This window comes from Aethalodelphis obliquidens, unplaced genomic scaffold (genome assembly GCF_003676395.1).
Source record: "Aethalodelphis obliquidens isolate GAN/ISIS:26980383/991018 unplaced genomic scaffold, ASM367639v1 scaffold4, whole genome shotgun sequence".
Classification (NCBI taxonomy): Eukaryota; Metazoa; Chordata; class Mammalia; order Artiodactyla; family Delphinidae; genus Aethalodelphis; species Aethalodelphis obliquidens.
In genome coordinates this window covers 56,489,279-56,511,181 of record NW_020837948.1, presented here as the reverse complement: position 1 = coordinate 56,511,181, position 21,903 = coordinate 56,489,279, and the positions used below count along the sequence as shown (strand labels likewise).

Sequence of the window (21,903 nt, the reverse complement as noted above, 5' to 3'; positions counted from 1 at the left end):
TAGTTAGATTTTGACTTTTTATCAATTCTGACAATCTCTATTTTAATTGGAGTGTTTAATCCATTAACATTTGATGTAATTATTCATATGGTTGGATTCAAGTCTACCATTTTATCATTTTCTTTTTGTTTGTCCTTCTGTTTTGTTTTTATTTCTCTGTTCCTTATACAGGTCTTCTTTTAGATTATTTGGATAATTTTTTAAGTGCTGTTTTATCTATTGGCTTTTTGTTAAATCTCTTTTCATTTTTTGATAGTTGCTCTAGGAATTATCATATATATCCTTAACTTTACACAAGCTACTTAAGCTAATATTGTACCATTCATGAGAAACATAGCAACCTAGCAACTATAAGTTCCACTTACCCCTCTCCTTCCTATTCTATATGCTGTAGTTTTCATATATATTACATCTATATACATTATAAACCCCATAAGACAATGGTATGATTTTGCCTTAAACACGCGTACTAAAGAAATTAAGAGAAACTTTTTTCTAGTATTTACCTAAGTATTTGCCATTTCTGAGTGCTGAAGATTGATGAGAAGGCAGCGTGCACAGTTGTTCTGTCCTTCACCCTATCTCTTTCCAGTTCTGTGCCCTTGGGTAAACCTCACCACTTGGCCTGAGTGCCTCCCTCTATGACATGTCAATAGCTGTTTTAACTGCCTACAGGCTGTGGACTGAACCAGACAGTCTCTCCCACATACACCTCAACTCTAGGGTGTCTTATTCTTGAGAGGTTGCTCTCTTGATATGGATTTTTTGACACTGAAACTGTTCTCAGTGGACAAAGCTGTTTCCTTACTAGGAGCTTTCAAAATAGTTGCCACATACGTGACGTTTTAGATGCTGTGCTGTTGCCTCTGATGTAGTCACCAAGGAAGCTCCAGCTGTGTCTCTAGGCCCCTCTACTGACAGATTTCTTGATAGGGTGATGAACAGTCCCCTACACTTGGACTGCAGTGCCTTCTGTCCTGAAGCAGACCCACCTTCACAGTGAGTGTCACGGTGGGTAGTTTCATCTCTTGAGGAAGCCTGGGGGCCCAAGGGTATGTGTGCTGCTGTGAGAACCTTCTGGTGATGAAGGTTCCACATGAACAGCCCCAGGCACAGAGGGTCAGGTTAGACAGGTAGACCAGTCTGAATGATCCCAAATAATTTGTTACCTGGACAGGACCAAGACTGTAACAAAAAGTATTTAAAATTTAAATCTATGTGGGTGTCCAGCTGCTTTTCAGACAGGAATTTCAGATATGTTTTTCTTGTACATTTTAAGCATTAATAGTACCGGAGTCTGTAAAACTGAAAGCTAGGATAGAGGAAATAACACTCTGTTTAGAGTGAGAATGTATCTCATGACTCGATTTGATGCCATCTGTTCCTATCTCCCTTCCATCAGCGAGGCCACCCCAGAAAATGAAATCTCTCTGTAATATCCTCCTGCAGCTGGCCTGTCATCACAGAACCCCACTCATAGCCACTACTGACTCGAAGGAAAAGTTACAATTACAGCCTTCCAGTAATGTTGCTCCTGCTTGGATTTAATTGGCGTTTTTATTGTGTTTGGAAGGGAGAAAACTGTCCATGCCATATGGAAGTTGTATACTTTTAAAAAATTATAAATGCTGCTTGATTCATCCATCTGGTTACCCTTTATCAGGGTGGAGAGGTGGTGTTTAATACCCCTCTGTGCCTTCATTCCTAAAGAAGCATTTCCAGACCAAATTAAGTTAATGGTCTCACTTACTAGTATTTCTTAACAGGTGGCATCAGCCCCTAGACGTGCAGCTTAGGACCAGAAATGGCTGTAGTGTTCCATGCAGTGACACAGAAGTGGGAGACGTAGGCAGTGCAGAGCTGTGCAGAGAATTAAGAGACAGCAATGGCTGCTGGGAACTGTGTCACACACTGCTGAGCATAGGCCCACCCATCTGACACACGAGGAAACTACACTCAGAAGGGGACTGGCCTGCCAGATCCACTAGCTGCTCGCTGGTCAGCGTGACTCCTACAGCCTCTCCAGCTGACGCAGTGCTGCCTACCCCCTTCCCCAGCGCCATCAGCCTGAGTAGCAGATCACTCACCTCTAAAACCAGGGTTTTGTCTGGGTCTGCTTTCATTCTCTGTTAAAGGAAGTCCTCCGCTTCTTCAGCAGAAGAAAGGGGCCAGGTATGAGGAGCTCCAGACCTCTACCCACCCCCTGCTGTTCCAACTGAAGTCACTCTGCTTTACCTGTTTTATATTTTGGGAGAGTTAATTAAAAGAAAGCCTTCTGCAGCTAAACCCTGGTGTGGCGCTACCCCTGTCCAGTGTGATCAATGCCAGAGCCGGAGGTGATTGAGTCATTATCATTGTCAGTATGTGCTACTTACCTGCCCTGTCCGTATCCACAAGCCCTACCCATGCTTCTCAATCTCCCCCACCAAACCTCATCCTCCAACCAGGCCTGATTCCTCCCTGCTGAAGCCAGGGCATTTCAGGGGCCGAGGATGGGCACATCACTTATGACTGTTTCCCCTACTTCACTCCTAGACTTTGATTATTTCCATATTCAGGCACCACCTGACCTATTCATATTTAATTTTTCTTGAGAAGGAGTCACTTTAAAAAAGATTTTTTTTATTGAAGTCTAGTTGATTTACAATGCTGTGCCAATCTCTGCTGTACAGCAAAGTGACTCAGTTATACACATAGAGACATTCTTTTTTATCTTCTTTTCCATTATGGTTTATCACAGGATATTGAATATAGTTCCCTGTGCCATCCAGTAGGACCTTGTTGTTTATCCATACTATATATAATAGTTTACATCTGCTAATCCCACACTCCCAATCCATCCCTCCCCCACCTCCACCTTGGCAACCACCGGTCTGTTCTCTATGTCTGTGAGTCTGTTTCTGTTTTGTAGATAGGTTCATCTGTACCATATTCTAGATTCCACATATAAGTAATATCATATGGTATTTGTCTTTCTGACTTACTTCACTCAGTATGATAATCTCTAGTTGCATCCATGTTGCTGCAAATGGCATTATTTCATTCTTTTTTATGGCTGGGTAGTATTCCATTGTATATATGTACCACATCTTCTTTATCCATTCATCTGTCGATGGACATTTAGGTTGTTTCCACGTTTTGGCTATCGTGAATAGTGCTTCTATTAAAATAGAGGTGCATGTATCTTTTTGAATTAAAGTTTTCTCTGGGTATATGCCCAGGAGCGGGATTGCTGGGTCATATGGTAATTCTATTTTTAGTTTTCTGAGGAACCTCCATACTGTTTTCCACAGTGGCTGCACCAACTTACATTCCCACCAACAGTGTAGGAGGGTTCCCTTTTCTCCACACCCTCTCCAGCGTTTGTTATTTGCAGACTTTTTTTTTTTTAGGTTTTAACTATTTATTTTGTTTTTTTTTTTTTAACATCTTTATTGGAGTATAATTGCTTTACAATGGTGTGTTAGTTTCTGCTTTATAACAAAGTGAATCAGTTATACATATACATATATCCCCATATCTCTTCCCTCTTGCGTCTCCCTCCCTCCCACCCTCCCTATCCCACCCCTCTAGGTGGTCACAAAGCACGAAGCTGATCTCTCTGTGTTATGCGGCTGCTTCCCACTAGCTATCTATTTTATATTTGGTAGTGTATATATGTCCATGCCACTCTCTCACTTTCTCCCAGCTTACCCTTCCGCCTCCCTGTATCCTCAAGTCCATGCTCTAGTAGGTCTGTGTCTTTATTCCCGTCTTGCCCCTAGGTTCTTCATGACCACTTTTTTTTTTTTTTAGCTTCCATATATATAGCATAATGTTGTTTTTTTTTTTTTTGATAGGTATACCTGGATTTAATTCTCACTTCTACCGCTTGGTAGCTGGATAGCCTTAGGCAAGTTTCATACCTCCCTGAAATTCACTTAATTCAGTCTGTAAAATGGCATAATAACTTATTATAGCATCCTTTTAGGAATTTTAAATCAGTTCTTGAAATAAAAGTACACAATATATAGACAAGTATGGATTCCTCAATAGGTGTTTGACCTTTCATTTCTCCAGTATCCCACCCGCATCAAATAAAGAAAAATACTTTTTAAAATTTACGAATATTTCATTGTTGTAAAGTTAAAGCCATAAAAATAATCAAATGGCCTACTATCATACCGTTAGAAGAAAAAAAAAAAGGTGTTCATGAGAGTTCCATATTAGAACACAAGTTTTCCTTAGGCACCTGTTTATGTATGCTATTCTGCTCTTTACAATAAATAATTAAATTTAAAAGACTTAATTCCTCACTTTTAAGACCTTATTAGTTTACAAATTACATATTGACCTATGCTAAATTTTATACCGACCCATGCTAATGAATTCAGTACAGAAAACAAAAAACACTGCACTCAAGCAAACTACATATATATATATATATATATCTTATATGAGAATTGCTACTCCAGCTTTCTTTTGGTTTCCATTTGCATGAAATACCTTTTTCCATCCCCTTACTTTCAGTCTGTATGTGTCTCTAGGTCTGAAGTGGGTCTCTTGTAGACAGCAAATATATGGGTCTTGTTTTTGTATCCATTCAGCCAATCTGTGTCTTTTTGGTGGGAGCATTTAGTCCATTTACATTTAAGGTAATTATCGATATGTGTGTTCCCATTCCCATTTTCTTAATTGTTTTGGGTTTGTTATTGTAGGTCTTTTCCTTCTTTTGTGTTTCTTGCCTAGAGAAGTTCCTTTAGCAGTTGTTGTAGAGCTGGTTTGGTGGTGCTGAACTCTCTCAGCTTTTGCTTGTCTGTAAAGGTTTTAATTTCTCCATCAAATCTGAATGAGATCCTTGCTGGGTAGAGTAATCTTGGTTGCAGGTTTTTCTCCTTCAACACTTTCAATATGTCCTGCCACTCCCTTCTGGCTTGCAGCGTTTCTGCTGAAAGATCAGCTGTTAACCTTATGGGGATTCCCTTGTGTGTTATTTGTTGTTTTTCCCTTGCTGCTTTTAATATGCTTTCTTTGTATTTAATTTTTGACAGTTTGATTAATATGTGTCTTGGCGTATTTCTCCTTGGATTTATCCTGTATGGGACTCTCTGTGCTTCCTGGACTTGATTAACTATTTCCTTTCCCATATTAGGGAAGTTTTCAACTATAATCTCTTCAAATATTTTCTCAGTCCCTTTCTTTTTCTCTTCTTCTTCTGGAACCCCTATAATTCGAATGTTGGTGCGTTTAATGTTGTCCCAGAGGTCTCTGAGACTGTCCTCAGTTCTTTTCATTCTTTTTTCTTTATTCTGCTCTGCAGTAGTTATTTCCACTATTTTATCTTCCAGGTCACTTATCCGTTCTTCTGCCTCAGTTATTCTGCTATTGATCCCATCTAGAGTACTTTTAATTTCATTTATTGTGTTGTTCATTGTTGCTTGTTTCATCTTTAGTTCTTCTAGGTCCTTGTTAACTGATTCTTGCATTTTGTCCATTCTATTGTCCATTCTATCTCCAAGATTTCGGATCAACCTTACTATCATTATTCTGAATTCTTTTTCTGGTAGACTGCCTATTTCCTCTTCATTTGTTAGGTCTGGTGGGTTTTTATCTTGCTCCTTCATCTGCTGTGTGTTTTTCTGTCTTTTCATTTTGCTTATCTTACTGTGTTTGTGGTCTCCTTTTTTGCAGGCTGAAGGTTCGTAGTTCCTGTTGTTTTTTGTGTCTGTCCCCAGTGGCTAAGGTTGGTTCAGTGGGTTGTGTTGGCTTCCTGGTGGAGGGTACTAGTGCCTGTGTTCTGGTGGATGAGGCTGGATCTTGTCTTTCTGGTGGGCAGGTCCACGTCTGGTGGTGTGTTTTGGGGTGTCTGTAGACTTGTTATGATTTTGGGCAGCCTCTCTGCTAATGGGTGGGGTTGTGTTCCTGTCTTGCTAGTTGTTTGGCATAGGATGTCCAGCACTGTAGCTTGCTGGTCGTTGAGTGAAGCTGGGTGCTGGCGTTGAGATGGAGATCTCTCGGAGATTTTTGCTGTTTGATATTATGTGGAGCTGGGAGGCCTCTTGCGGACCAGTGTCTTGAAGTTGGCTCTCCCACCTCAGAGGCACAGCACTGACTCCTGGCTGCAGCACCAAGAGCCTTTCATCCACAGGGCTCCTTAATTTGGGATGATTCGTTGACTATTCAGGTATTCCACAGATGCAGGGTATATCAAGTTGATTGTGGAGCTTTAATCCGCTGCTTCTGAGGCTGCTGGGAGAGATTTCCCTTTCTCTTCTTTGTTCTCACAGCTCCCAGGGGCTCAGCTTTGGATTTGGCCCCGCCTGTGCGTGTAGGTCGCCGGAGGGCGTCTGTTCTTTGCTCAGACAGGACGGGGTTAAAGGAGCCGCTGATTCGGAGGCTCTGGCTCACTCAGGCCGGGGGGTATGGAGGGTCACGGAGTGTGGGGCGGGCCTGCAGCAGCAGAGGCCGGCGTGACGTTGCAGCCTGAGGCGCGCCGTGCGTTCTCCCGGGGGAGTTGTCCCTGGATCCCGGGACCCTGGCAGTGGCGGGCTGCACAGGCTCCCCGGAAGGGCGTGTGGCTAGTGACCTGTGTTCGCACACAGGCCTCCTGGTGGCGGCAGCAGCGGCCTTAGCGTCTCATGTCTGTCTCTGGGCTCCGCACTTTTAGCCGCGGCTCGCGCCCGTCCCTGGAGCTCTCTCAAGCAGCGTTCTTAATCCCCTCTCCTCGTGCACCAGGAAACAAAGAGGGACGTAAAAGTCTCTTGCCTCTTCGGCAGGTCCAGACTTTTCCCCGGACTCTCTCCCGGCTAGCCGCGGTGCACTAACGCCCTGCAGGCTGTGTTCACGCAGCCAACCTCAGTCCTCTCCCGGCGCTCCGATAAAAGCCGGAGCCTCAGCTCCCAGTCCCGCCCGCCCCGGCGGGCGAGCAGACAAGCCTCTCGGCTGGTGAGTGCCGGTCGGCCCGATCCTCTGCGCTGGAATCTGTCCGCTTTGCCCTCCGCACCCCTGTTGCTGTGCTCTCCTCCGCGGCTCCCAAGCTCCCCCACTCCGCCTCCCGAAGTCTCTACCCGCGAAGGGGCTTCCTAGTGTGTGGACACTTTTCCTCCTTCACAGCTCTCTCCCGCTGGTGCAGGACCCGTCCCTATCCTTTTGTCTCTGTTTAGTTTTTTCTTTTGCCCTAACCAGGTACGTGGGGGGTTCCTTGCCTTTTGGGAGGTCTGAGGTCTTCTGCCAGCGTTCAGTAGGTGCTCCGTAGGAGTTGTTCCACGCGTAGATGTATTTCTGGTGTATCTGTGGGGAGGAAGGTGATCTTCGCGTCTTACTCTTCCGCCATCTTCCCGGAAGTCCAAAGTTCTTTTTTTCTGCAGACTTTTTAATGATGGCCATTCTGACCACTGTGAGGTGGTACCTCATTGTAGTTTTTGATTTTCATTTCTCTAATAATTAGTGATGTTGAGCACCTTTTCATGTACCTACTGGCCATCTGTATGTCTTCTTGGGAGAAATGTCTATTAAGGTCTTCTGCCCATTTTTCAATTGGGTTGTTTGTTTTTTTGTTGTTGAGTTGTATGAGCTGTTTGTATATTTTGGAGTTAAGCCTTTGTCAGTCACATCATTTGCAAATATTTTCTTCCATTCCATGGGTTGTCTTTTCTTTCTTTTTTTTTTTTTTTTAAGGTTTCCTTTGCTGTGTAAAAGCTTGTAAATTTGATTAGGTCCCATTTGATTATTTTTGTTTTTATTTCTGTTGCCTTAGGAGTTGACCTAAGAAAACATTGGTACAATTTATGTCAGAGAATATTTTGCCTATGCTCTCTTCTAGGAGTTTATGGTGTCATGTCTTATGTTTAAGTCTTTAAGCCATTTTGAGTTTATTTTTGTGCGTGGTGTGAGGGTGTGTTCTAACTTTACTGATTTACATGCATCTGTCCAACTTTCCCAGCACCACTTGCTGAAGAGACGATTTTTTCCCCCATTTTATATTCTTGCCTCCTTTTTCAAAGATTAATTGACCATAGGTGTGTGGGTGTATTTCTGAGCTTTGTATTCTGCTCCATTGATTCGTATGTCTGTTTTTATACCAGTATCACACTGTTTTGATTACTGTAGCTTTGTAGTATTGTCTGAAGTCCAGGAGAGTTATGCCTCCTGCTTTTTTTCCTCAGGATTGCTTTGGCAATTCTGGGTCTTTTATGGTTCCATATAAATTTTTGGATTATTTGTTCTAGTCTGTGAAAAATGCCATGGGTAATTTGATAGGGATCGTATTAAATCTGTAGGTTGCTTTGGGTAGTGTGGCCATTTTAACAATGTTAATTCTTCCAATCCAAGAGCATGGAATATCTTTCCATTTCTTTGAATTGTCTTTAATTTCCTTTATTAATGTTTTATGGTTCTCAGCATATAAGTCTTTCACCTCCTTGGTCAGGTTTATTCCTAGGTATTTTATTTTTTGGTGCTATTTTAAAAGGTATTGTTTTTTTTTACATTCCCTTTCTGACATTTCATTGTTAGTGTAAAGAAATGCAACTGATTTTTTAATGTTAATCTTGGATCCTGCTACTTTGCTGAATTCATTTATTAGATCTAGTAGTTTTTGTGTGGAGTCCTTAGGGTTTTCTATATATAGTATCGTGTCATCTGCATAGAGTGACAGTTTTACCTCTTCCAAGAAGGAGTCACTTTTAAAACTTTATATCACCACAGTAATTGCTACCATAAAATGGAATACCACAATAGTTAGCCATAATGAAAGGTTAACAGTAAAACAGATGTAGTAGGAAGAAACCCCACAGTGTTAGTAAATCTAGAAAGCTATGGCTGTTGGTTGAAAGTCTGGAGACTGAGCCCCCTCTCCTTGGAAAGTGGTAGGTGTTAAAAACCCACCAACCTGAGGCTTTCTCCTTGATAAACCCAGAAGGCTTGGAAAAACATTAAAGGACAAATGACTTGAATATATGATTCCAGGTTATTTAGCATCAAGTTTTGGAATGCCCTTAACTTACCTTTTAACCCCTCAGCATCATACCCTTTGTGAAATGCTATCTTGGCACTTTTGAACCAGCTTCCTGAAACTGTTTTGTTTTCTGTCACATCCCCAGTGTCTGGAACATTACCTAGACACATAGTACACGCTCAACACAGAGTGAATAAGTTCATTGTGACAGGACTTGTTTTTTGTCCCCTATTAGTAAATCCCTTGAGAGCAGGGACTAGGTCCTAACCACCTTTGTCTCACAGGCCCAATAAATATTTCTTGAATTGAATTAGAAGATGAGGTATCAATTAGAGATGCCCTTTTTCTCCTGGGGGTGATTGTTCACAAAATGTAAGCAAAGATTCTAATGAACAGCATTTTCAGAACCTCAAGACACACAATGATAACACTGTTTTACAATTCTGTCCTCTCATTGCTAATTTTTCCTTTGTGCTGTCCCACCTCTGGGTAGCTTTCAAAGGGCCTGATTTATTAAGCAAAGGTCCTGCTGATTGCTTCTATCTTATACTAATCTCAGTGCAAGCAAAGCCTGGGTGTCATTAAGCAGTTTAATGAATCTCTGTTGAGCGCTGGGGTAACAGGAGTGAGAAAATGTTAGATCATTGCTGTTCCCTCATTCTCTTGACCAAACCTAGCAGGCCTCTGAGTTTACACAATAGAACATTTAGCAAAAGTGCCATCAGTCATGGATAGTTCTTTGAGAGCAAGAAACGTTAAGCAAAATGAAATTTCTTTCATATAAGTTTATATATAAGTTTGATCTATGTTTCCCTTTGTCACTGAGCAGTGAGGGGACACAGGCTAGAGGAGTGATGGCACAGAAGTGAGAAACACAGATGTGCTGCTTATGTGTCTACCTTAAAGGAAATGATTTCTGTAAACTAAACTCCATCCTGAAATAGCAAGCGTGCTGCATCCATATTCTCAACAAACAGGATACATCTATGAAAGAGCAGGCCGAGGGGACCAGCATTATCTGGGCACCCACCACGTGCTAGGCCAGTGGTTCTCAAAGTATGGCCACTGGATCAGCTGCCTCAGCCTTACAGAACTTGTTAGAAATGCAGCTTCTCAGGCCCTGACCTACACCTACTGAAACAGAAATTATGGGGGCCCAGCACGACAGATGTGTGGTTTTGTGTGTGTGTGTGTGTGTGTGTGTGTGTGTGTGTGTGTGTGTGTGTGTATGATTTTTCTTCTTTTTTGGCTGCACCTCACGGCATGTGGGATTTTAGTTCTCCAACCAGGATCAAACCTGTACCCCCTGCAGCGGAAGCACGGAGTCTTAACTACTGGACCGCCAGGGAAGTCCCAGCAGTGTGGTTTTAACCAGCCTTCTATGTGACTCTGACATAAAAGACCAGCCTGAGAGCTAGTAGGCTAGGCATTTTGTACACATTCATTTAATCCTCTTAGATCCTAAAAAGTAGGCATTGGTCCCCATTTACCCATAAGGAAACTGAGACTCAGTGAAGTTCATACGTTTACACAACTAAAAATGGAGATATCAGGAGATCTGTTGGCAATCCTATGATTTTTCAGCTTGAATCAGTGTTTCTCAAACTGTAATGTGTAATCAAATCACTTAGAGATTACATGTTAAAATGCAGATTCTGATTCAGAGTCTGGAGTGAGCCTGGGAGTGGGTGGAGTTAACAAGCTCCAGGTGTTGCCAGTGCTGCTGGTGCAGAGCACTCTGAGTGGGAAGGCATCAGGAATGGCAGCGTGGTCCCCAGACCTGCAGCCCTGGCCTCACCTGGGAAATTGTTAGAGATCCAATTCTAGGCAGAAGTTTGAGAATCACTATCATATTTCCATATTAGAAAACTCAGTATTTGCCAGGTATGAAGCAAAGTGGTGCTTACGTGGTAGGTATTTGAAAGCAATTAAAAGAGAAGCTGGACAAGGGATAAAAGATAAAACATCTAAGCCTGAATGGTCGCTTGCATTAAGTGTTTTCCCATGAGATAAGCATAGAAAAATGATTATCACTGGGCTACATCATGAGAGTCCTTCTCTGTGTGAAGGCTTTTGCAAGTGCATGTTGAATGTAGGGCCAGTGGACACTAGTGAGAGAAGTAAGAGAAGTTTTGACCAAGGGATACCAGCCATATCTGAACATGCTAGATCGAAGACTGCACAAAAGGTTGTTTAAGTTTTTCCAAGAAAATACCTAACAGCACAGGAGATATTTATTTTCAGCAAATTAACAAAAAAAAAAAAAAGCAGCTTGAGATCCTTCTTTTTAATCTTGTGTAATCTTAAATATTCATATGCATTTTCATTTATATCAAACCAATGCATGTTGCTTTGATATAAGTAACATTTTAAATTACCATCAAGATAAAAGAGCAGAGATGATGTTACTTTGAGTCTGTAAGGCTCATAAAATTAACCGAAGTGCGGAGATCTGACACGGAGCATCAATTGGTATCCAGGCAATTTCTCCTCTGTCTCGGTGCTATAGTATTTTGAGAAACCAGACTCAGAGTACGTGAGAACAACGACAACAACTTGTCCATGGCTTTGGGAGCTTATGTAAAGGTAACCATTGAGGACAGGGATCCAGAATGTTGCATGAGGCGTTTTCTTTCAGTGTTTAGAGAACACTGTTGGTGTTTGTTTGCTGTTTGGGAATTTTGAGAAGTGTATCTTCAAGTGGTTTTTGAAAATAGAGCAGATAGAAAGGATCTTTGATCTATGCATCAGATATTCATACCTTCTGAGGAAATACTCATCAGAGTATCTTCAGTAAAGAAAGATGATCAAAGAAATTCTGTATTAGACCACTCACACTATCATTTTCCTTGCATGTAAATGAAGGGAGGGTCTCGAATGACTCAGTTCCCATAATCAAGTTTCTCATCCAGCGTTCAAACTCCACTGCATTACTGAAGTCATATCATTATACGTGAAAGCGTTGTTTTGTCATGAAGTTTTTGGTCAAGAATGTTCACCCTTAAAGATTTCTTACACTGATTATTTAAGAGAATAGTGCTTTTCTTCATCTTAACCAGGTTTTTACCCCTTTTCATCATATTTGGGGTGGGGAAGACGCAAAAAACAAGCAAACAACACAAAGCCAAAGGTTGAAAACTCTGATCAAAGCCAGCATTCTTCTGTATAATCAAGAAATACTTCAGAGTCACTTATCATTCCTTTACAAATGTATGTACAGATATGAACAATCCTTTTGTTTTTTAAATAATATCTACTGGGTTTTATCACTGCATTGATTACGATGAGAAACTTAACAAAGAATCTCTCAGAGGCGCAGCAACTGGTTCAGGGACGAGGGTGCACTCAGGTGTTTGATAGCCTTGATTTCTCACCATCACACCAGCTCTTTTGCTTGTCATAGATTTGACGCTATCAGAGCACATGGATTTTTTTTTAAATCACTACTGTATTTGCTTTTTTAAAAAAAAACACTCATTTTATGGAAAACTTCCTTATCAGTATTCTACCATGAAATGCTTTAGAGCCATCCGTATTAAGTATAATCAACAAAGACCAATATGATGGTCAAATCATTAACAACAGTGTTTTCACCACAAGCTATAAGGTAAAGAACCTGGTTAACCTCAGTTCTTATGGACTCATATTTACTGAACTTCTATGTGCAAGTAGTATGTTAGCACTCAGTATACAAAGGTAATCAAGTGAGACACAGCTCCTGCTAAAAGTAGGACTTACAGTTGGGAAGGATAACAAACAATCAAATAAGTACAAAGTTATGAACTGTAAAAAAAACGCAATAAAGGAAAAGTCCATTGAGAACATAGGACACTAGGACTTAACCTCGTGAGGGACTGGGATGGGCAGGAAATACCCGGGAAGGCTTCCCTGAGAAACCACCGTTCAGCTAAGATCTGCAGGATAAATAGGCAAAAGGAAGAGAATGGGTTGGGAAGCTTTCTGGGCAAGAGTCACATGTGCAAAGGCTCTGAGGTAGTAAAGAACATGGAAAAATGAGAGGGATGGCAGTGTGGCCTGCAAGCTGAAAGCCCAGGACAGAGTAGCAGGGGTCAGTGGTGCATCTGGGGAGCTGGCAGGGGCCAGGGTGAGCACAGCCTCATAGCCAGGTTGTCAAATGGGGCTGACCCTGAGACCGATTGGGAAGTGTGAGTTTTAAGCAGGAGAATGACAGGATTAAATGTACAGTTTTGCAAGATTACACTCATTGAACAGTTGAGAATGGATTAGGTTGTGAGGGTTATTGCTGAGGTTAGAGTTAGACGAGAGCTGATGGTAGCCTTGTACTCTGACAGAGGAGAGAAATGGGTAATCCCAGAGGTGTTTAGAAGTGAGATTTTACAGGATTTGATGATGGACTAGTCATGAGGATGAGAGAAAAGAAAGCATCACGGATGACCCCCAGGCTCACATACTGGGAACCTGGTGATTTTAATTACAACTGATGCCTCGTATGACTGTCATTCCGTAATGACAAAAGCAGATTCAGATATTTCTACCAAATGCTTTTCACACTCTCCCAAGGTGATTCTGAAATGAATGTTGAAGGAGGTATCTAGTATTTATTTGCCTGTTAGCTTGTTATTGTTGTGATCCTTGCCTTGACTCATTATTTTTTTAACATCTTTACTGGAGTATAATTGCTTTACAATGGTGGTTAGTTTCTGCTTTATAACAAATTGAATCAGCTATACATATATCACCATATCTCCTCCCTCTTGCGTCTCCCTCCCACCCTCCCTATCCCACCCCTCTAGGTGGACACAAAGCACCGAGCTGATCTCCCTGTGCTATGTGGCTGCTTCCCACTAGCTACCTATTTTACATTTGGTAGTGTATATATAAGTCCATGCCACTCTCTCACTACATCCCAGCTTACCCTTCCCCCTCCCTGTGTCCTCAAGTCCATTCGCAACGTCTGCGTCTTTATTCCTGTCCTGCCCCTAGGTTCTTCAGAACCAATTTTTTTTTTTTATTCCATATATATGTGTGAGCATACGGGATTTGTTTTTCTCTTTCTGACTTACTTCACTCTGTATAACAGACTCTAGGTCCATCTACCTCACTACAAATAACTCAATTTCATTTCTTTTTATAGCTGAGTAATATTCCATTGTATATATGTGCCACATCTTCTTTATCCATTCATCTGTCGATGGACACTTAGGTTGCTTCCATGTCCTGGCTATTGTAAATAGTGCTTCAGTGAACATTGTGGTACATGACTCTTTTTGAATTATGGTTTTCTCAGGGTATATGCCCAGTAGTGGGATTACTGGGTCGTATAGTAGTTCTATTTTTAGTTTTGTAAGGAACCACCATATGGTTCTCCATAGTGCCTGTATCAATTTACATTCCCACCAACAGAGCAAGAGGGTTCCCTTTTCTCCACACCCTCTCCAGAATTTATTATTTGTAGATTTTTTGATGATGGCCATTCTGACTGGTGTGAGGTGATACCTCATTATAGTTTTGATTTGCATTTCTCTAATGATTAGTGATGTTGAGCACCCTTTCATGTGTTTGTTGGCAATCTGTATATCTTATTTGGAGAAATGTCTATTTAGGTCTTCTGCCCATTTTTGGATTGGGTTGTTTTTTTGATATTGAGCTGCATGAACTGCTTGTATATTTTGGAGATTAATCCTTTGTCAGTTGCTTCACTTGCAAATATTTTCTCCCATTCTGAGGGTTGTCTCTTCATCTTGTTTATAGTTTCCTTTGCTGTGCAAAAGCTTTTAAGCTTCATTAGGTCCCATTTGTTTATTTTTGTTTTTATTTCCATTTCTCTAGCAGGTAGGTCAAAAAGGATCTTGCTGTGATTTATGTCAGAGTGTTCTGCCTATGTTTTCTTTTAAGAGTTTTATAGTGTGTGGCCTTACATTTAGGCCTTTAATCCATTTTGAGTTTATCTTTGTGTATGGTGTTAGGGAGTGTTCTAATTTCATTCTTTTACATGTAGCTGTCCAGTTTTCCCAGCACCACTTATTGAAGAGGCTGTCTTTTCTCTGTTGTATATTCTTGCCTCCTTTATCAAAGATGAGGTGAACATATATGCATAGGTTTCTCTCTGGGCTTTCTATCCTGTTCCATTGATCTATATTTCTGTTTTTGTGCCAGTACCATAATGTCTTGATTACTGTAGCTTTGTAGTATGGTCTGAAGTCCGGGAGCCTGATTCCAACAGCTCCATTTTTCTTTCTCATGATTGCTTTGGCTATTTGGGGTCTTTTGTGTTTCCATACAAATTGTGAAATTTTTTGTTCTAGTTCTGTGAAAAATGCCATTGTTTAGTTTGATGGGGATTGCATTGAATCTGTAGATTGCTTTGGGTACTGTAGTCATTTTCACAATGTTGATTCTTCCAATCCAAGAACATGGTATATCTCTCCATCTGTATTTATCATCTTTAATATCTTTCATCAGTGTCTTATAGTTTTCTGCATAGAGGTCTTTTGTCTCCTTAGGTAGGTTTATTCCTAGGTATTTTATTCTTTTTGTTGCAATAGTAAATGGGAGTGTTTCCTTAATTTCTCTTTCAGATTTTTCATCATTAGTGTAGAGGAATGCAAGAGATTTCTGTGCATTAATTTTGTATCCTGCTACTTTACCAAATTCATTGATGAGCTCTAGCAGTTTTCTGGTAACATCTTTAGGATTCTCTATGTATAGTATCAGGTCATCTGCAAACAGTGACAGCTTTACTTCTTCTTTTCCAATTTGGATTTCTTTTTTTTTTTTTCTTCTCTGATTGCCATGGCTAAAACTTCCAAAACTATGTTGAATATTAGTGGTGAGAGTGGGCAACCTTGTCTTGTTCCTGGTCTTAGTGGAAATGGTTTCTGTTTTTCACCATTGAGAATGATGTTGGTTGTGGGTTTGTAAAATATGGCCTTTATTATGTTGAGGTAAGTTCCCTCTATGCCTACTTTCTCGAGGATTATCATAAATTGGTGTTGAATTTTGTTGAAAGCTTTTTCTGCATCTATTGAGATGATCATATGGGTTTTATCCTTCAGTTTGTTAGTATGGTGTATCACATTAATTGATTTGCATATATTGAAGAATCCTTGCATTCCTGGGATAAACCCCACTTGATCATGGTGTATGATCCTTTTAATGTGCTGTTGGATTCTGTTTGCTAGTATTTTGTTGAGGCTATTTGCATCTATGTTCATCAGTGATATTGGCCTGTAGTTCTCTTCTTTTGTGAACATCTTTCTCTGGTTTTGGTATCAGAGTGATGGTGGCCTCGTTGAATGAGTTTGGCAGTATTCCTCCCTCTGCTATATTTTGGAAGAGTTTGAGAAGGATAGGTGTTAGCTCTTCTCTAAATGTTTGATAGTATTCGCCTGTGAAGCCATCTGGTTCTGGGCTTTTGTTTGCTGGAAGATTTTTGATCACAGTCTCAATTTCAGTGCTTGTGATTGGTCTGTTTATATTTTCTATTTCTTCTTGGTTCAGTCTCGAAAGGTTGTACTTTTCTAAGAATTTGTCCATTTCTTCCAGGTTGTCCATTTTATTGGCATATAGTTGCTTGTAGTAATCTCTCATGATCCTTTGTATTTCTGCAGTATCAGTTGTTACTTCTGCTTTTTCATCTAATTCTATTGATTTGAGTCTTCTCCCTTTTTTTCTTGATGAGTCTGGCTAATGGTTTATCAATTTTGTTTATCTTCTCAAAGAACCAGCTTTTAGTTTTATTGATCTTTGCTATTGTTTCCTTCATTTCTTTTTCATTTATTTCTGATCTGATCTTTATGATTTCTTTCCTTCTGCTAACTTTAGGGGTTCTTTTGTTCTTGCTTCTCTAATTGCTTTAGGTGTAAGGTTAGGTTGTTTATTTGAGACATTTCTTGTTTCTTGAGGTAGGGTTGTATTGCTATAAACTTCCCTCTTAGAACTGCTTTTGCTACATCCCATAGGTTTTGGGTTGTTGTGTCTCCATTGTCATTTGTTTCTAGGTATTTTTTTATGTCCTCAGTGATCTCTTGCTTATTAAGTAGTGTATTGTTTAGCCTCCGTGTGTTTGTATTTTTTCCAGATTTTTTCCTGTAATTGATATCTAGTCTCATAGCATTGTGGTCAGAAAAGATACTTGATACGATTTCAATTTTCTTAAATTTACCAAGGCTTGATTTGTGACCCAGGATATGATCTATCCTGGAGAATGTTCCATGAGCACTTGAGAAGAAAGTGTATTCTGTTGTTTTTGGATGGAATGTCCCATAAATATCTATTAAGTCCATCTTGTTTAATGTATCATTTAAAGCTTGTGTTTCCTTATTTATTTTCATTTTGGATGATCTGTCCATTGGTGAAAGTGGGGTGTTAAAGTCTCATACTATGATTGTGTTACTCTTGATTTCCCCTTTTATGGCTGTTAGCATTCGCCTTATTTATCGTGTGCTATGTTGGGTGCATAAATATTTACAATTGTTATATCTTCTTCTTGGATTGATTCCCTTCATCATTATGTAGTGTCCTTCTTTGTCTCTTGTAATAGTCTTTGTTTTAAAGTCTATTTTGGCTGATATGAGAATTGCTACTCCAGCTTTCTTTTGATTTCCATTTGCATGGAATATCTTTTTCATCCCCTCACTTTCAGTCTGTATGTGTCCCTAGGTCTGAAGTGGGTCTCTTGTAGACAGCATATATACAGGTCTTGTTTTTGTATCCATTCAGCCAGTGTGTGTCTTTTGGTTGGAGCATTTAATCCATTTATGTTTAAGGTAGTTATCGATATGTGTCTTCCTATGTTACCATTTTCTTAATTGTTTGGGGTTTGTTATTGTAGGTCTTTTCCTTCTCTTGTGTTTCCTGCCTAGAGACGTTCCTTTAGCATTTGTTGTAAAGCTGGTTTGGTGCTGCTGAACTCTCTTAACTTTTGCTTGTCTGTAAAGGTTTTAATTTCTCCTCGAATCTGAATGAGATCCTTGCTCGGTAGAGTAATCTTGGTTGTAGGTTTTTCTCTTTCATCACTTTAAATATGTCCTGCCAGTCTCTTCTGCCTTGCAGAGTTTCTGCTGAAAGATCAGCTGTTAACCTTATGGGGATTCCCTTGTATGTTATTTGTTGGGTCATAGTGTAGGCATATGTTTAATTTTGTAAGAAACTACCAGACCTTTTTCGTAGTGTCTGTACCACTTTATACACCCTCCAACATGTGAGAGTTCTACTTGTTCCACATACTTGACAGAATTTCCTTTTTAGACATTCTGGTGGATGTGTAAAGAAAATATCGTCTTAAAATGATTATTCTTTAAGAGGAAAACAATCAAATGACCCTGAAATCACACATACACGCACGTGTACACACACACACCCAGAATTCGTAGTGCTTTTGAGCCAAGCATAATCAGGTATCTGTACACAAAGCATTTAGCACAAGGACAGTAACACTTGTGGGAACCTATAGTATTTTAAGGAATTAAAAGATTGGAATTATGATTTTTTTCCCCCAAAAAACAGGCTATAAGCTTCCAAGGCCTTGCTAAGAAATTCCAGCTTTGAGCTCTGGCAAGAGTGGCACAGGCAAGGCCAGCAGTATTCACATTGCAGAACCTTAGTGCTGAAGCCTGGGGGACACATGATATCAGAATTCTTAGTCATTACTGTATGCATTTCCATTACAAAAGGGAAAACAAAAACACTACACTCTGGAGAGATTGGCTGACGTGTAACCATTGAATTACGATTTCTCTTCTTTGCTTTAGCATGCATGTGACAAAACCTATCGATAGCAGAGATTGAAACCCTCCCCAAAATTACACAGAAAATTGTATTCAGACACATGCCCTTCACTGAACCCAGGGATATTGTCCTCAGACCCCAGTTTAACAAGCTTGCGCCGGGGCTTCCCTTCTGGGGCCTGACTGTAGAGAGCAACGTGACAAAGAGAAGTGGTTTTAGATGGAGAGAGCTGGGTTTGAAATTGGGATCTGCTGCGTGCTAGCTGTGTGGTTCAGACAAGCCCCTCAACTTCTCGAAACCTCAGCTTCTGCATCTGTCAGAAGGAATGACAACCTTTCCTCCTTTCAAGGGTGCTGTAATGACTAGATTGTAAATGTAGAGCTGCTAGCACCGTGCAAACATGTAAGAGATGGCTGCTTTGGTCACAGGAGAAGTGGTTCCTCCTCTCTTCCTGCCCACAGGCCTCTCCTGGCTGCCCACCAGAGAGTGCCAAACTACAGGACCACTCGTTCTCTGTATTTCTTCAGTGAACCTGACTGAGAATTATGAGGAAATAATTTTGGGTTTTTTTGTTTTGTTTTGTTTTGCGGTAAAAAAACACTGCTGTGGCCTCTCCCATTGCGGATGGAGCACAGGCTCCGGACGCGCAGGCTCAGCGGCCATGGCTCACGGGCCCAGCCGCTCCACGCCATGTGGGATCTTCCCGGACCGGGGCACGAACCCGTGTCCCCTGCATCGGCAGGCGGACTCTCAACCACTGCGCCACCAGGGAAGCCCTGAGGAAATAATTTTAATAAAAGCATTCATACCAAGTTATAAATGATGGGTGGGTTTAGCCTTCCAAGAAGAAAATTGTAATTCTAAAAGAATTGTTTTCATTCACATGAATCTTTGGTTGTAAAAGGAGATATCTGGGAGAGGCAGGAAGATAACCTGAGTTGGAAGCTTCAGTAAAAACCTAGCACTGCTGGGGTGTGATGGGCAAACTGTCCTCAGGCACTGCTCTTACCACAGAGGATTGTGAAGGGAATTATGACCTGACACAGCCCTGCAGAACCTCTGCGTGCAAAGCAAGTGGTGATTGGTTGTTTGAGGAGTACTTCCAGTTTCTGCTGCTGTCCCTAACGAAGAGCCCATCAGAGACAGATGAGCCAATTGAGGGCCACAGGTTTATGGGGATGCAGCGTGCTCAGCTCAGAAATCGCTGAATGCAACATCCTGTGTGGAGAAAGTCCAGAGCCACCTCAGCAGACAGACCCGGTACCTCTCCTCTCCCCTCCTCCCTGTCCCCTCTTCTCCCTTCAGGGGCAGGTGCACATTTCCGACCCAAAGGCAGGGTTGGACTGTGCATCTGCTGGACCTTGGGCTTCATCTAGTTCCGTCGAGACTAGATGGAGCACAAAGCCTACACTGACCTCCTAGGAGGCCCACAGTTCAATCAGCTGGCCTGCAGAAGTCAACGAAAGACAAGAAAGTGGCCATGGGGCTTTGTTCCTAAAGGAGAGATGTATTGTGAGTCAAAGAGAAAAGCTAAGCATTTAAAGATCACTTGCTTTTGAGCTGAAGCTGACTGAGAAAAAGTTGTATTCATTTGGTTATCAGAAATTCATACTGCACTCAGTAGCTTTGTAGCAAATGATCTTTATTTGTAAAGAAAAAACATAAAACAGTTGTTCACAGAAGAAATAAAAAGTTCCCATAGTTACGGGATAAATAAGCCACAGCCCTTAGTCACATATAAGGCCAAGATCTCACACAGGCTGGCTGTGTAATTTTTTCTGTAATTATGTGGAATGAACTGTGCAGAATAATTCATATAAAACCCCTATTTTAACACTTCAGTTTTACATGATGATTTTTCAATGGTTCAATCAAGCTGGAACATTTTACTGTATCTGAAATATATGGGACTTCTGGCTGTTACAGCTGATGCTGCTAAACATACTAATCTTCCCCCCATAAACAGTCCTACACACTCATCTGTCTTGTTTTTCAGGTTAATTTATTCCATTCATTCAGTGCTTACAAATGTGTGATGGTTTGAGAAACTGGAAGTAGGTGGATTTAGCAGCAAAGCAGCATGATTATAATCATGATAAAGCTAGGTGTGCCCCAGTAACAGTGTCTTAGTTATAAACACCAGAAATACAGAACCCCCAAAGAAAGCATATTTATTATTTCTAATGTTAATAACTGCACTAAACAGTTGACAGATATGTACTGAGCATTAGCCCAAAAAAATTGATACCGAGAAAGAACTAGGTGCAAAATTGAATCTAAAGTTCAGACTTTATGAAGAAACATTTAGTAAATTGACTGTCTATAACTGAAGTGCATTTGAAGAGCTTTGGGGGAAAGTTTTTTAATATCCTAGGCTTAAATTTAGATTGCTTTTATATTACAGGAAAAATGTATAGCATGTCTGAAATATAAACAGAGTACATATAAAAATCTTAAATTTTGGTTTTTTGTCTTTCTGCATTTCTGCAGACTGTCAAAATGAGAACAGCTGACTGGAGGTCTAGACGTCTTGCTTAGAAAGTGTATCCCTTGGGTATCTCCCTGCTGTCAGGCTCAAGCATTCTATAAGTGTCTGGATGTAACAGAGAATTTGTAGTATTATCAGCTGGTGTCCATCTTTCATCTGTTCATATTATCTGTGCAACTTCTTGTTTTCTTGAATTTTTCAGAGTTTTTAATGAAATTGTTTGGCTGGAAATGTAACTAATACCATATTTTAAATCTCTTTTTCTTGCTTTACCAAACTTCTGAACAACTTTAGATTCACAAGGTTCATCGTGACTCAGGAGATAATTCTCAAACAGGTGAGAATACTTCAATTTCACTCATACATACTCAGGTGGAATTTGTGGGTTCAAGTCTATGAATCACTCTGAAGAAGTCTGGATTGACAGTCACCACCCCAGAACTTGGATTGCTGATATCTGAGTGCTGATACTGAAAGGTCTGAGAGCGAGGTTAAAAGCAGGATCCCTTAAAAAGCTTTGAATCTTCATTCACGGCAACCTTTTCTACTGAATGCCTTCTTCATCCTGGTTTCTTTTGCTGACTAGAAACCATGGAGAGCAAGATAAACTGAAAATAGAGAGTGGCCTGAAAGTCCAGGGGACACACATTATTATACCATAGTTAGTCTTCGCTTTCTTTGCAGCAGTCAGTGACTACATACAATTAGAAGATGTGAATGGGCCCTCGCCAGGCAGTCAGGAGCAGCAAATCACCATTTCAGCTGCCCA

The 21,903-nt window shown here is 40.7% G+C and overlaps 1 protein-coding gene across 3 annotated transcripts in view; it reads left to right on the top strand.

The window, feature by feature from the left end:
* Positions 1-21,903, top strand: part of PDE8B (phosphodiesterase 8B) — a 386,263-nt gene that overhangs the window by 332,437 nt on the left and 31,923 nt on the right. For all 3 annotated transcript variants that reach the window (XM_027100776.1, XM_027100775.1, XM_027100777.1), the window contains one exon: positions 21,429-21,471. In XM_027100776.1, coding sequence (XP_026956577.1) covers positions 21,429-21,471 — 43 coding nt within the window. The remainder of the gene's footprint in view (positions 1-21,428; positions 21,472-21,903) is intronic.